The 14071-nt window shown below is 46.5% G+C and overlaps 1 protein-coding gene across 1 annotated transcript in view; it reads right to left on the bottom strand.

Annotated features, from left to right (window-relative positions):
* ELOA (elongin A) overlaps nt 1-14071 on the bottom strand; it is a 19586-nt gene extending 5515 nt beyond the window's left edge. The window contains exons 1-9 of the mRNA XM_032759273.2: nt 13786-14071; nt 7715-7771; nt 6531-6637; nt 4770-5955; nt 4283-4394; nt 2543-2698; nt 2338-2435; nt 470-650; nt 109-220 (exon numbers count right to left, since the gene is read on the bottom strand). Of these exons, the coding sequence (XP_032615164.1) occupies nt 109-220; nt 470-650; nt 2338-2435; nt 2543-2698; nt 4283-4394; nt 4770-5955; nt 6531-6637; nt 7715-7771; nt 13786-13938 (2162 nt within the window). The 5' untranslated portion in view covers nt 13939-14071. The remainder of the gene's footprint in view (nt 1-108; nt 221-469; nt 651-2337; nt 2436-2542; nt 2699-4282; nt 4395-4769; nt 5956-6530; nt 6638-7714; nt 7772-13785) is intronic.

Below are 14071 nucleotides of genomic sequence, written 5' to 3'. Positions count from 1 at the left end.
CACAGTCTGCACTGCCTCACTTTCACCAAAAGCAATTTGCTTCCTGCCGCCATGGCTACCTCTAAGGGTTGATAGCACACAAAAGCCAGGTAAAAACCCAGATCTTACTTGATTTTCTCAGGGACAGCTGCTCCTCCCGTTCCAAACTTTTCCTGCCTCCTCCGGACGTCACGAGGTGGCTTGGCCACAGAGTTGACAAAGGCCATCTTTGCTTGTCGGCCTGTGGAATTATGGAGATGAACATCTGCCTTCTTGAGCAGAGATGCTCCTGTTATTTAAACAATCCACGGGCTTTTCGAGTGCCCTGAAACCCCACTGTAGGGTAGAATGGGCGGTGGCAGAAGAAATACCCACCCTGCTACCTGATGTAGGGGCGAGCAGTCCTACACCAGCCAAGCCCACCAATACCCTGCTATTGACCAGAACACTCATCCTGCCAGTTCTCCCCCAGCTCTCCCGTCTCCGTTACCTTTGGGCTTATTGGCATGTGCGAACTGGATATTCTTTGTTAGTACTCGTAGCCGCTGCTCTCGGGCGTCCTGAAGCCGCAGGTACATCTCTCGCCACGACTCATACTCTTCGGGTCTTTCTTCCTTAAAGTCTCGGTGACAATGAACTTTCCATAATTGATCTGTTTCTTCAATTAATACCTGAAACCAGAACCAGGACATCATTTGTGTACAAGCACTTTTCCATATTTCTTTTTTTTTTTTTTTTTTTTGAGACAGAGTCTTGCTCCGTCGCATAGACTGCAGTGCAGTGGTCCAATTTCAGCTCACTGCAACCCTTGCCTCTTGGGTTCAAGCGATTCTCGTGCCTCAGCCTCCCAAGTAGCCAGGACTACAGGTGCTTACCACCACGCCCAGCTAATTTTTTATATTTTTAGTAGAGATGGGGTTTTGCCATGTTGTCCAGGCTGGTCTCAAACTCCTGACCTCAGGTGATCTGCCTGCCTTGGCCTCCCAGAGTGCTGGGATTACAGGCGTGTGTCACCATGCCCAGCCCCATATCTTTTTCTGATTATTTAATTACCTAGGAGTGACCAGTTTCCCAATAATTTTTTGGTCTTCATCTTAGTAGTACGTTAAAATACCCCAATTCTAGGAAAAAAAAAATAACTCACTAAATTTTAAAAATGCTAAGTGCGAGGCACTATGCTAGTTGCTTTTGGTGGCTATGACAGGATATCACAAAAATTAGTGTAAGATCAGTCTTTTCCTTTAGCAAATCAGCAAAGGGTAGAACTGTGATCAAGTCAAATCAGGTACTTCCCAACACTACGCTGAACTGTGATGGCAAAGGGGCAACCTAAGAAGGATGTTAAGTTATTGGCCAGGCGCGTTGGCTCATGCTTGTAATCCCGGCACTTCCAGAAGCCAAGAGTCTGAGAATCCATCTCTCCAAAAAATAAAAATATTAGCCAGGTGTGGTGTTATGTGCCTGTAGTCCCAGCTACTGGGAGGATCACTTAAGCCCAGGAGTTCAAGGATGCAGTGAGCCATGACTAGGCCACTGTACTGCAGAGTCTAAGCAACAGAGGTAGACCCTGTCTCCAAAAAAAAAAAAAAAGGTGTTAGGTCATAGAACTTTCAGAATTAAAGAGAGACAGCTGATGCAATCAAATGTGTATACCCTACATCCTAAGGAGGATTTCTGGATAAATCTTGATGTCTCTTAAAGAGACATCCAGCCAATCACCAGATGTCACAAAGTGCTTTCCCCGCCCTGGGTCCCAGCTACTCTGCTGCCAGAATTCTCCCTTTACCTTCATGACTAGGCAAGCTCAAGGGAGGTGTTAAAAGTGTTTTTCTGGCCGGGCGCGGTGGCTCACGCTTGTAATCCCAGCACTTTGGGAGGCCGAGGCAGGCGGATCACGAGGTCAGGAGATCGAGACCACGGTGAAACCCCGTCTCTACTAAAAATACAAAAAATTAGCCGGGCGTGGTGGCGGGCGCCTGTAGTCCCAGCTACTCAGAGAGGCTGAGGCAGGAGAATGGCGTGAACCCGGGAGGCGGAGCTTGCAGTGAGCCGAGATCGCGCCACCGCACTCCAGCCTGGGTGACAGAGCAAGACTCCGTCTCAAAAAAAAAAAAAAAAAAAGTGTTTTTCTTCTCCCTTTGAATCCCACCCTGCCTAGCCCAAGAGGCCCACTTAAGGTGCCAGGAGCAAGTGCTAATAACATGCTTGTTTAAAGGCCCAGTGGCAAACCAAATATACCCAGAACAATGTTCTGACCACCGATCTGCCCTTCAGCCACAGCGGAGTCACAGGGACAAAGCTATTTCTGGAGGTACAAGCCAGAAAACTGCCCTCTTCCCACCCAAACAGAATACTCACATGATTGCATTCCTCTATGCGATACAGCTGATCAGGTGTACACCTCTCCAAAACAGGCTCAAGAACAGAGTATGGGACTCCTCCCACTTCAAAGATTGCTGCAGAGAAACCAAAGGTGAAGACACTGAGTAGCAGCCAAGCCACCCAGTGATAAGCTCCAAGTGCTACAATGTGCTTGAGAGCTAGAGAGAAGCACGTGACTTACAATCGATGTTGTTTTTAAGTACTCGGATGCATTGCTGGTGCAAGGTCATCATTTTAGGGAGATAGGCACACTTGGAACCAGAATACACCTGCATCTTGGAATTCATTCTGCGCCCAGTAAATCCAGCTTCTTCTTCTTCCTGGGGTGAAGAGAACGCTACAGGACAAGAAAAACCCAAAAGGGAATTACAAAAGGCCCTAAGTGATCCAGTGAAAACTCTCCTTCTACCCCCTTCAGCCTCCCACTTCCCTTTCCCAGTGGCAATCCACGCTACAGATTTTTGTAGATCCTTCCAGAGAATTTAAAAATAAGCTCCTGTAATCCCAGCACTTTAGGAGACCAAGGCAGACGAATCATCTAAGGTCAAGAGTTTGAGATCAGCCTCCCCAACATGTACCTGTAGTCCCAGCTACTCAGGAGGCTGAGGCAGAGGAATTGCTTGAACCTAGGAGGTGAAGGCTGCAGTGAGCCAAGATGGAGCTACTGCACTCCAGCCTGAGCAACACAGCAAGACTCTCAACAGCAACAACAACAACAAAAAGCAAATGTATCTTATTCCTTTTAAGCCAATTATTCAATTAATAACATACTACATACATTGCTTTTTTTCAATTGCCACATGTGAGAGATCATTCCATGTCAGTGCATAGACTTTCCACGTTTTTTTTTTTTACTGTGGCATAGGATGCCACTGTGTAGATGAACCATGATTTATCTGTTAGTCTCCTGCTGATGGACCCTTATGTGGCTTCTACTTCTTTTGCTATGAAAATTAGACATTTTTTTCTTTCAGACAAAAATCCTATGTAACACATAGGATAAAGGGCTGCTAATAACAGCAGCAGCAATTTACTGAACAATTACTATGTGATAAACTCAGAGCAAAAAGGCATCACTTCTGAATTCATAAACTGAGCCCTATGGGGCAGATACCATTATAACTCCCATTTACACAATATATATAACTAAGGTCCAAAGAAATTAAGATATTTCTCAAGGTCATATAACTTGCAGAAACCAGAGTTGGGATTCAAACCCAAGCCATCAAACTTCAGAGTCTATGCACTTAGGAAATGCATCAAAAATCTGATGTTATGGTGATAGAAATTTGTTTGTTTTTGAAAGTCTTGCTCTGTCACCCAAGCTAGAGTGCAGTGATGCAATCATAGCTCCCTGCAGCCTTGAACTCCTGGGCTCAAGTGATCCTCCCGCTTCAGCCTACTGAGTACCTGGGATGTGCCTGGCTACCTTTTTTCTCTTGTAGAGACAGCATCTTGCTGTGTTGACCAGGGGGGTTTAGAACTCTTTTTTTTTTCAAATGGAGTTTCGCTCTTGTCGCCCAGGCTTCAGTGCAATGGCGTAATCTCGGCCCACTGCAACCTCCACCTCCCAGGTTCAAGCGATTCTCCTGCCTCAGCCTCTGGAGTAGCTGGGATTACAGGAACGCGCCACCATGCCTGGCTAATTTTTGTATTTTTAGTAGAGACAGGGTTTCACCACGTTGGCCAGGCTGATCTCAAACTTCTTACCTAAGGTGATCCGCCCGCCTCGGCCCCCCAAAGTGCTGGGATTACAGGAGTGAGCCACCACGCCCGGTTGGTTTAGAACTCTTGGCCGCAAGCAATCCTCTTGCCTCAGCCTCCCAAAGTGCTGGGATTATAGGTGTGAGCCACTGCAACCTGCCTTAAATGAATTTTTAAATCTTTTTCCCATTAAGAAAAAGAAGATATAGAAAATTACCTTTTCGCTTTGGCTGGAAGGAGGATATCAGCTCAAGGGAAGGCAGTGGACGGTAATTGGCCTGTATCGCGGGTAACGGGAGGTCTGGCAACACCGGCAACACATCAGGCACCTGTAGGGGACAGACCCATGGGTGGAGAGTCAGTGAGTACAAGCACAGCTCTCTTTCCTACAGTCTATTCCCGGGAGCATTAACTGGACATCTTGCACAGGAAGATCCAAGTTGGAGGGGGCCACAGTCACGTCTGACACCACCTCAGTCAGGAAATAAATACAGATGGGCCCATCACAAGAGAATAACGCAGAAAATTCTTATTTAGGGTACAATATACCCTGACAACCAGTGAAGCCCAGAGGAAATTACTGCACACTGAAATTCAACAGGCCCCCAAAAGCAAGCTAAAGACAACAGTGGTAGGGCAATCCTCTGAGCTCTGCAGGGCCAGGTGCTGTGAGTGGGAAGCCACCAAGGGGCTGAAGGGGTTACCTTTCTCAGCTTGGCTGAATCAGCTCCAGCCGGCTTCTCTGACTTGGTTTTGTTCACCTTGGGTAATTTCTGAACTGAGTCCAAGTTTTTACTAGTGCTTTTAGAGTCATTTTTTTTAAGTCCTTTATCTCCAAGTGCTGTGGCTGAAGTTTTCACAATCTTTTTCTTTTTCTTCCGGGGCTGGTCATAGCTGAGGTAGGATTCGAAAGACATGGTTGGCTGCTCAAATTCATCCTCCATATCTGTCTCCTCAACTTTAGGGAGGGAGCCCAGTGACTTTCTGTCTGAATTAGTTTTGACTTTCCCTTCTGGAGTCTTTAGGTTGTTAGAACCCTTCTCTTTCACCTTGGGCAACAGGTCTCCTGCTCCTTTTCCTGTGTCAAAGCTGTCCAGACCTTGCTTGCTTTTGTCCAATTTGGCTTTCTCTGGGTCTCTGTGCTTTGGCTTTTTCAGGTGGTTGTCTGAAGCTGCCTCTGAGGGAGGCAAACACTTCTTCTTCAGGCTGCTGCCCTCTCTGTCCTTCTCTTTCTTTACGCCACTAGAGGGCGGTTTCTCCCTTGCACTGTCCCCTGAGGGTGGCCTTCGGTTCTCCTCTTTGGAGAGGGCCTTGTGTGATTTCTCTCTGCTCACCACGGAGGCCTTCTCATCACTCTTGGCATCCACAGGGCGTTTGTCCTTGTGGGAAGATTTGTGCTCCTTGTTTTGACTCACAACCCCTTTCCCATGGGGTTCACCTAGGTGTCGTTCTTGGCTGGCCCCCAGTCTGTCCTGAAAGGCATTGCTGTGGCCTTTCCCAGGCTTCTGGTGTGAAACAATGGGCTCCTGGTCCTCCTCCAGGGATCTGTAGTGGTCGACATACATCTGATGAGGACTGGTACAAGATGGAGGGGATTGAACATGGCCATAATCAGAAGACTCAGGGTCTGAGGAGTAAGTTGGTGACATTCTGTGACATCTCTTTCTCTCGTCTCTCCTCTCATGACCATGAGACACTTTGTGAGGTCTCTCGAGCTCCGAGAGTTTCCTATGTTTCTTCTGCCTGTGGTCAGGGCTATAGGATCGGCTCCCCGTGGCTTTCCAGGTTTCTTGGTAGTCCCCCTCCATCTCCTCCTCCTTCTGCAGGGCATCCCGAGGGCGCTTTCGGGAATTGCTCTTCTCAAAGTCCTGTTCATCAGGCTCAGCATTTCTAAAATAAAAGAAAAAGCAGACAAAGTAGGTCTAAGTCTTGCTTCTTGAGGGACAAAGTCACAGAACCTCAACTCACCAAAGAAGTGAAGATGCAGAGTTAGAAACAACAAGGTCTTAAGAAGAAGATAAGTGGGTTATGCTTAAAGATACTCAAGTCTTAAAACTGGGAAAACCCAAATGAGAAATGGTGAGTTTAACTACAAGATGCAAAAATCAAATATCTCATATACATGAAAATGTGAAGATTTATTAAAACATGAGGACATGTTTAATTTGTTATATAAAATGGGGGCTGCTCGTTATTTATCTAGTTCACAACTAAAAAAAATGCCATTTAAGGAGCGGTTAGAAAGAAACATACCAAAATGTTCATAACGTTTGTCTTTGCATGATAGAAATACGAAATTTTGATTTCTATTTTTAATATTTTCTAATATTCTACAATGATCATGGATTATTTTTATAATTGAGGCAAAACAGTTTCAGAAGGCAAAAGAGAAATAATAAAGAAAATATTTTCTATCTGTAAATTTAACCATGAAATTGAACAAACCTAAAGAGAAATGTTCTTACCGTTCCACAGGAACCAGCTTCTTCCACTGGGCCACTAGGTCCCTGGCAAAGCTTCCAACATGCTCGTGTTTTCGCAAGCTATTTACTGTTTTCCCAACCCCAGTCTCCTAAAATTTGACAAAGTAATTGTTAGAGGGGTCTGGAACTAGGCCAATTTTTTTTCTAAAAAAATAAGGCCTTCTACTTTGAGAAACTCAACAAGCAATACTTCCTTCCTACAACATACCCTGCAAATCTTAACACTAAATTACTTTGTGTCTATGCCCCAAATCTCTAATGACACAGTAGCAAACCTCTTGGTACACAGTAGCAAAGCGTACCAAGTTCAGAACTTTCATAACAAGAGTGATTAGGGCAGGTGTTAGGCACTAAGATAAGAGCTTTCGGCCGGGCGCGGTGGCTCACGCTTGTAATCCCAGCACTTTGGGAGGCCGAGGCGGGCGGATCACGAGGTCAGGAGATCAAGACCATGGTGAAACCCCGTCTCTACTAAAAATACAAAAAATTAGCCGGGCGCGGTGGCGGGCGCCTGTAGTCCCAGCTACTCGGAGAGGCTGAGGCAGGAGAATGGCGTGAACCCGGGAGGCGGAGCTTGCAGTGAGCCGAGATTGCGCCACTGCACTCCAGCCTGGGTGACAGAGCAAGACTCCGTCTCAAAAAAAAAAAAAAGAGCTTTGCATACAGTTCTGAATCAGTCTTTACAGTAACTCTGTGAAGCAGGATTCAGACCCATTTTACATAGGAACAGCCTAAAGTCACAGAACTCAGATTTGAATCTGGGACTAGGTGATGCCAAAGTCAATGTTCTTTTAATTCTAATTTTGAAATAAAGTCACATGACAATATTCACCATTTTAACTCAAGTACATAATTCAGTGGTTTCCAGAACATTCACAATATTGTATAACCATTATAACCATCTAATTCCAGAACATTTACATTACCCTAAAAAGAAATCCTGTTCCTCCCAATTCTCCTAGCCCCTGGCAACCACTAATCTACTTTCTGTCTATGGATTTGCCTATTCTGGACATTTCATATAAATGGAATCAGACAATATATGGCCCTTTGTGTCTGGTTTCTTTCACTTCCAAAGCCCATACTTGTAACCTTATTCTACACACTCTCTAATGAGAAGGGAATGGGATATCATTATATAATATTTAAAGTCACACACTTCTTACCGCAAGAATGTCTACTGTGATAGGCAGGGTGGAGAGTTTCTTCAAATATTTCAATAGCTGCAGAGAAGAAAACATTAATTTCAATAGTCATACTCACTTTAACAAGAATATCTGATTATTAAGTGCTTAGTGCTAACCATTTACAGTAATGAGTATAAGTATTATGCCTATTTACAGTAATAAGTAATATCCCTATTTTACAAGTATGAAAATAGGCTCATAAAAGTTATGTTTCTTGTCCCAAGATGCAAGTGGGGCAAGATTCACTCAGGTCTGTGGCTTTAGACTCCCTGCTTTCAACCACTGTGCTACACCAAGGGGAAATAAGATGTAGAGAAGAGAATCAAAACTTACCAACTCTGATAAAAGCCATCAACAACTATCATTTTTGCCCTAGTTTTGATAGAATTTATGAGAAAGGTACCAATTTTAGGAGAATTACCCACGGACCTGGCACAGAGGAAGTAAAAGGAAGAAAAGCCTCTACAGGAAAAGACCATCATGTTTCCAGAAGGGCCACAGTGTTTTAACAGAATTGTTTTCTTCTATATAAGTGTAAAGTCAAGAGCAATTTCGAGTTGTCAGAATCAGAGCTTTGATGTTAATGGTGGACACAAAATGCCTGGGTAGATTAGAAAAGTGATCTGGGTTTGACCACATTTCCTTCCTATATTTCCTAAAACTAGGTCAAAATCAGTACAGCAGAGCTGTTAAGATGGAGTTCTGGAGTCAGAGACAGGCTTCACAGTCTGGCTGTCACTCCTTGATGGGTGATCTTGAATAAGTTAAAAACCTCCCCAAACTTCAGTTACTTCATCTGCAAAATAGGAACTTGATCCTGTCTCTACTTCACAAACCATGAGGATTCACTGAGACAAACCATGTGCAGTCCTTAGTCATAGTGTCTAGAACACTATGAAAGCTCGCTAAATACTTATCATTTCATTCATCGACTGACAGCTTTTAGCGTTCTGCCCTTGATCTTCAACCAGATATTCCTCAGCCAATTCCTACTTGCTCTAACAAAAGTTATGACTGGCCATACCTTTCTCTAGGAAATGTCTATGTGTATCTAAACATACTTACCATACAAGGAGTGCTTCAAAATACAAGTAGTTTAAAATAGATAACTGTAGTTACCTTTGCATTTAAATATTATATAACAAGATCTGCTCTTTTACCATGTGTGGCCCAGATATAATTGGTATGCCATATTGCTATTAGGTGGAGTAACAAGTCTGTTTTTCTGGTCATTCCACTTCAGTCATTACTTAACATGGTCACCAGACACAGCAATTGGATTACAAGTGATAATCTTGAGATCAAGTAAGAGGCCAAGTGGCATATCTAGGGAGTTTCACCTTCATAGTTGAGTGAAAATTATCCCCCACTTCAAATGCTGTCACCACCACCATCCAACTCAGGAAAAATTTTGTGTTTCTTGCCACCCAAGCTATGGGTGCAAAGACTAATACCAATTCCTTCACTTAAAGGAAAATTTTAAATCACTGAAAAGGTCAAAAACAAGTGGTTCTCTCATAATGCCATTCCTTGGAAGGGGTAGGTTGGGAACATTCACATGCCATCTACTGTGTGTCAGCTACTGCACTAAGTTCTTACGTGTGTTACCTCATTTCATCCCCACTAACCAACTTTATAAAGTGGATGTTATTCTCCCCATTTTACAGATATTGCAACTGAACCCAATCAGGTTAGGTAACTTGCTTAACAAGCTGGAAAGTCAAATGTGTCTACTACAGTAAGTAAAGCCAGGAGAAGCATCCAACATCAGAACACCGTCCTTAGGAAAAGAAAATAGAGCGGCAGCACATGTACTTCTTAGCATACTTGCAAGAAAGCAGAAAAACTCCTCCTGTGATGTGATTAGACAGTTCAGAACCCACATAGTAAAGGAGGTCACCAAGGGGACAAAGGTGTCCCAGGACCTCTACAAAGCCAACATTTAAGGATGAGGCTGGAAGTCACTGTGGGTGTGTTTATCTCAAAGCCTAGCACTGACTGGAAGAACAAATGCTGTCTTTCTGCTTTACTTTGGGTTATTAGGGGTGATTTAGAAGGAGATAAAACTAAAATCCTCAAGATTTTCAGACTCATTTAGTCTAACACAAGAGAAAAAAGGACTTCACAACCCCTCTATTTTCAGTAAATTTCAAGAAAGAACAAAGCAATAACAAGGCAAAGGCACATTGGGCATCCTCAGGTGCATCGAAACTTGCTGTTATCAAACAAGGTACCAACTGTAGAGCTTGTAAGAACTGATAACAGGCAATTGAGAAATATCAAACATTTGCGGGGTACATGTTGAGGCATCTCAGTTGTCCCCTGCACAATCCTTTACCCCAAAAAAGCAAAAAATATTTTTAATGTCACCTGCCATTAAAATGTTCTTGGTAGCTTTCACAGGCAAAATGTAACACAGGACAAGTAACTTTTTTTTTTTGGAGATGGAGTTTTGCTCGTTTTCCAGGCTGGAGTGCAATGGTGCCATCTTGGCTCACTGCAACCTCCGCCTCCTGGGTTCAAGCGATTCTCCTGGCTCAGCCTCCCGAGTAGCTGGGATTACAGGCACCACCACCAGGACCAACTAATTTTTGTATTTATTTGTTTGTTTGTTTGTTTGTTTTTGAGACGGAGTCTCGCTCTGTCACCCAGGCTGGAGTGCAGTGGCGCGATCTCGGCTCACTGCAAGCTCCGCCTCCCGGGTTCACGCCAGTCTCCTGCCTCAGCCTCTCCGAGTAGCTGGGACTACAGGCGCCCGCCACCGCGCCCGGCTAATTTTTTGTATTTTTAGTAGAGAGGGGGTTTCACCGTGGTCTCGATCTCCTGACCTCGTGATCCACCCGCCTCTGCCTCCCAAAGTGCTGGGATTACAAGCGTGAGCCACCGCGCCCGGCCTGTAATTTTTGTATTTTTAGTAGAGACAGGGTTTCATCATGTTGGCCAGGCTGGTCTCGAACTCTTTACCTCAGATGATCCACCGCCTTGGCCTCCCAAAGTGCTGTGATTACAAGCGTGAGCCACTGCGCCCGGCCAACTGTGTTGTTTTTGGTTTTTTTGTTTTTTTTTTTTTTGAGACGGGGTTTCACTCTTGTTGCCCAGGCTGGAGTGCAATGGCGCAATCTCGGCTCACTGCAACCTCTGCCTCCTGGGTTCAAGTGTTCTCCTGCCTCAGCCTCCCGAGCAGCTGGGATTACAGGTGCCTGCCCGGCTAATTTTCGTACTTTTAGTAGAGAAGGGGTTTCACCATGTTGGCCAGGCTGGTCTCGAACTCCTGATCTCAGGTGATCCACTCACCTCGGCCTCCCAAAGTGCTGGGATTACAGGCGTGAGCCACTGCACTCGGCCTAAGGACAGGTAACTTTTACCGGCCATGAACTATGAAACATAAAAACAGAAACCAAGTGGCCCTAGACTGCTGATACCTTCTCCCTCAAGTGAGCCAAGATAATAGATGAAAAAGTGAAAACAGAGTTACAGCAATGTCTAATACCAAAAAATCCATGAACATAGGTGTGGAATCAAACCCTTGGCTAATAATGGTTTGAAAGCAAGATCTGGTTGTAAATTCAACAGTGCTATATAATCATCTTGCAATTTCACATACAACCTGTAGGAGCTTGTTAGGTTACCAGAAGGTTGAGAGGAACAAGGCCAACATGACAGCTTGCAATCTTCCCTCTGCAGTTAACTCATTTCTGAATGCCAACTATTATGCCCTTGGCAAAAATGATCTCCCAACATTTTATCATCTTCATGATGCTCACTTCACAATGCAAAGCTAGAAGTTCAGGGTGATTTTCTATCTAGAAAGAGCCCAAATCCTCAAAAAAAAAAAAAAAAATCACTAATAGTTCAACTAGGTTGAGGTGGAATAAGCCTTTTCCTAATTTTGTATTTCATGCAAATCAACTAATAGAAAAACTACTTCCAAATCTAAATTCTAGTTAAAAAAAAAGGGCCGGGCGCGGTGGCTCACGCTTGTAATCCCAGCACTTTGGGAGGCCGAGGCGGGCGGATCACGAGGTCAGGAGATCGAGACCATGGTGAAACCCCGTCTCTACTAAAAATACAAAAAATTAGCCGGGCGTGGTGGCGGGCGCCTGTAGTCCCAGCTACTCGGAGAGGCTGAGGCAGGAGAATGGCGTGAACCCGGGAGGCGGAGCTTGCAGTGAGCCGAGATCGCGCCACTGCACTCCAGCCTGGGCGACAGAGCGAGACTCCGTCTCAAAAAAAAAAAAAAAATGACTGTAGACACTACATAGAACATTTGTATCTGACAGAAATAAAGAACAAATAGTGGGTAGTTATTATATGGCATTGCTTTAAGGTACCAAAAGTCAGTCACAGATCTTACAGTGTTCAGGAAAACAAACTAGTACTAAAAAATAATGACCATTTATTAGATGCCCACAAGGGGTTACTGTAAAAAGAAACTTGTAGGTATGCCTGACCACTAGGTACGGTACTGAAGCTGCAACAGAAAACATGGCACAATGAAAGCATTTTAAGTTTTCCCAGATTTGTAACTAAAATGGCTTCCTGAAGAAGTGAATCTTCGAGCTAGGTATGAACGAGGAGCCTTAAAAAGTGGTCTGATGGTAAGAGGCTGTGTACGGCCTTTGGAATTGGAGAAACCCTATCTCCAACAGGCTAGAACAAGGTAAAGAGAAAGTGGCTCTTCAAGGAAAAAACCCCCAAAGAACGACGATTGGTTTTCTGAGCACTGACTTTCAGCCTAGTACTTTAGCCTTTCAGGTTAGTCCTAGGAAGCAGCAGGTGAGGAAGAGGTTCAGCAGAGCAGTTCCCCCACGGCCCTAGCGCTCCCTCCACGACTTCCTTTTCCACCAGGACTGAGCTCCAACTCCTAGAACTGCCCGCCCCGGCCAGAATGATGACGGAGAATGCCAAACACATAAGTGCTTTCATCGTTGTGTTTCCACTTAAAAAATCCTGACAACTGAGTTCAAGACCAGCCTGGCCAAGATGGTGAAACCCTGTCTCTACTAAAATTACAAAAATTAGCCAGGCATGGTGGCGGGCGCTTATAATCCCAGCTACTCGAGAGGCTGAGGCAGAGAACTGCTTGAACCCGGGAGGCGGAGGTTGCAGTGAGCCGAGATCGCGCCACTGCACTCCAGCCTGGGCGACCAGAGCAAGACTCGTCTCAAAAACAAAAAAAAAATCCTGACAACCACCAGACTGTCTCCTGGAGACTAGAGAAGTGAGTGACAGAAAGATGGAAAGGTACAAGAACGCGTTTAACTTAATGTTCAGTTTGTACAATAAACAACAAAAACTACTTAACTACAATTAAAAATGGTTGCCCATCACTCGAACAACGAGAAACGGTAGCTCTTACCTTCCTATTAATGGCCAAAAGGAAACCTAGCTGCGACTTCCAACCCCGGGCCCCCGCCTCTTTTTCAATTCCAACCTGTTTTCAGGAGTATGCCTAGGTGACGTGAGGCTTTATTCTGCTTTGAAAGGGATTCACTGAGAGAGCGAAAGGTCCACGCGCTGATATCCAGCCGGAGAGTAGTAACCGCGTCTCCGAGAGGCGCGGACCACACCGCGAGCCCAGGCTCCGCAGCGTTCGGGCGCCCAGTCTCCTCTTCCCAGCGAACACGCACCCGCTGGGAAGTCCGCGCCGCCCCGCGGGGAGCCGGGCACCAGCGCAGGCACCGAGAGGCCAGCGAGACGGCGGCCAGCGCCCTCCCGCCCCGGGCACGCTCTCCCGCAGGAAACAGCTGGCTCGGGACGCCACGGAGCGCCTCTGGGAGGAAGCGCTGGGCACGCGGTGTCCGCACCGGGCGCGCCCCCGTCCCGGGCGCGTGAGGGAGGGGGAGCGGCCGGGGCCCCGCGTCCCGACGCCCGACGTACGGGGTCCCAACGCGCGGGCAGCGGTCAATAGCCGCGAACTTCACGACCCCAGCCCCGCGGGGCCTGGCTCAGGGTCCCAGCCCCCGAACCCCGCTGCGCTCGGGCCGCGACCGTTACGGGGCCCTCACCGACCCAACGCCCACCCCGCTACGCGCCGCCGCCTTGCTCACCTTCTTAGGGTCCGGGTTCGCGGCCAGGCGCGCCTGCAGCTTCTCCACAACTTGGAGCGCCGACTCCGCCGCCATCGCTGTCACTGGCGCGGCCTCCTCGCCGGAACTGGACTCGCGTCGCGTCCTCGGGCCGCAGCTCCGCCCTCCGTGCATCCCCGGCGGAGACGGAAGCGCGCCTGGCCCCTTCCGGGCCTCGGCTGGGGTGTGTGGGGGGCGGCAGGCTGCAGGCTCCGCCCCCAGGGCCCAGTACCCGGCGCCCACCCGGCGGCCGCGTACGCCTCGCGCC

Source organism: Hylobates moloch, unplaced genomic scaffold, assembly GCF_009828535.3.
Source record: "Hylobates moloch isolate HMO894 unplaced genomic scaffold, HMol_V3 SCAFFOLD_9, whole genome shotgun sequence".
Classification (NCBI taxonomy): domain Eukaryota; kingdom Metazoa; phylum Chordata; class Mammalia; order Primates; family Hylobatidae; genus Hylobates; species Hylobates moloch.
The sequence above is the reverse complement of the archived record's forward strand: the minus strand, read 5'-3'. Positions and strand labels throughout refer to the sequence as shown.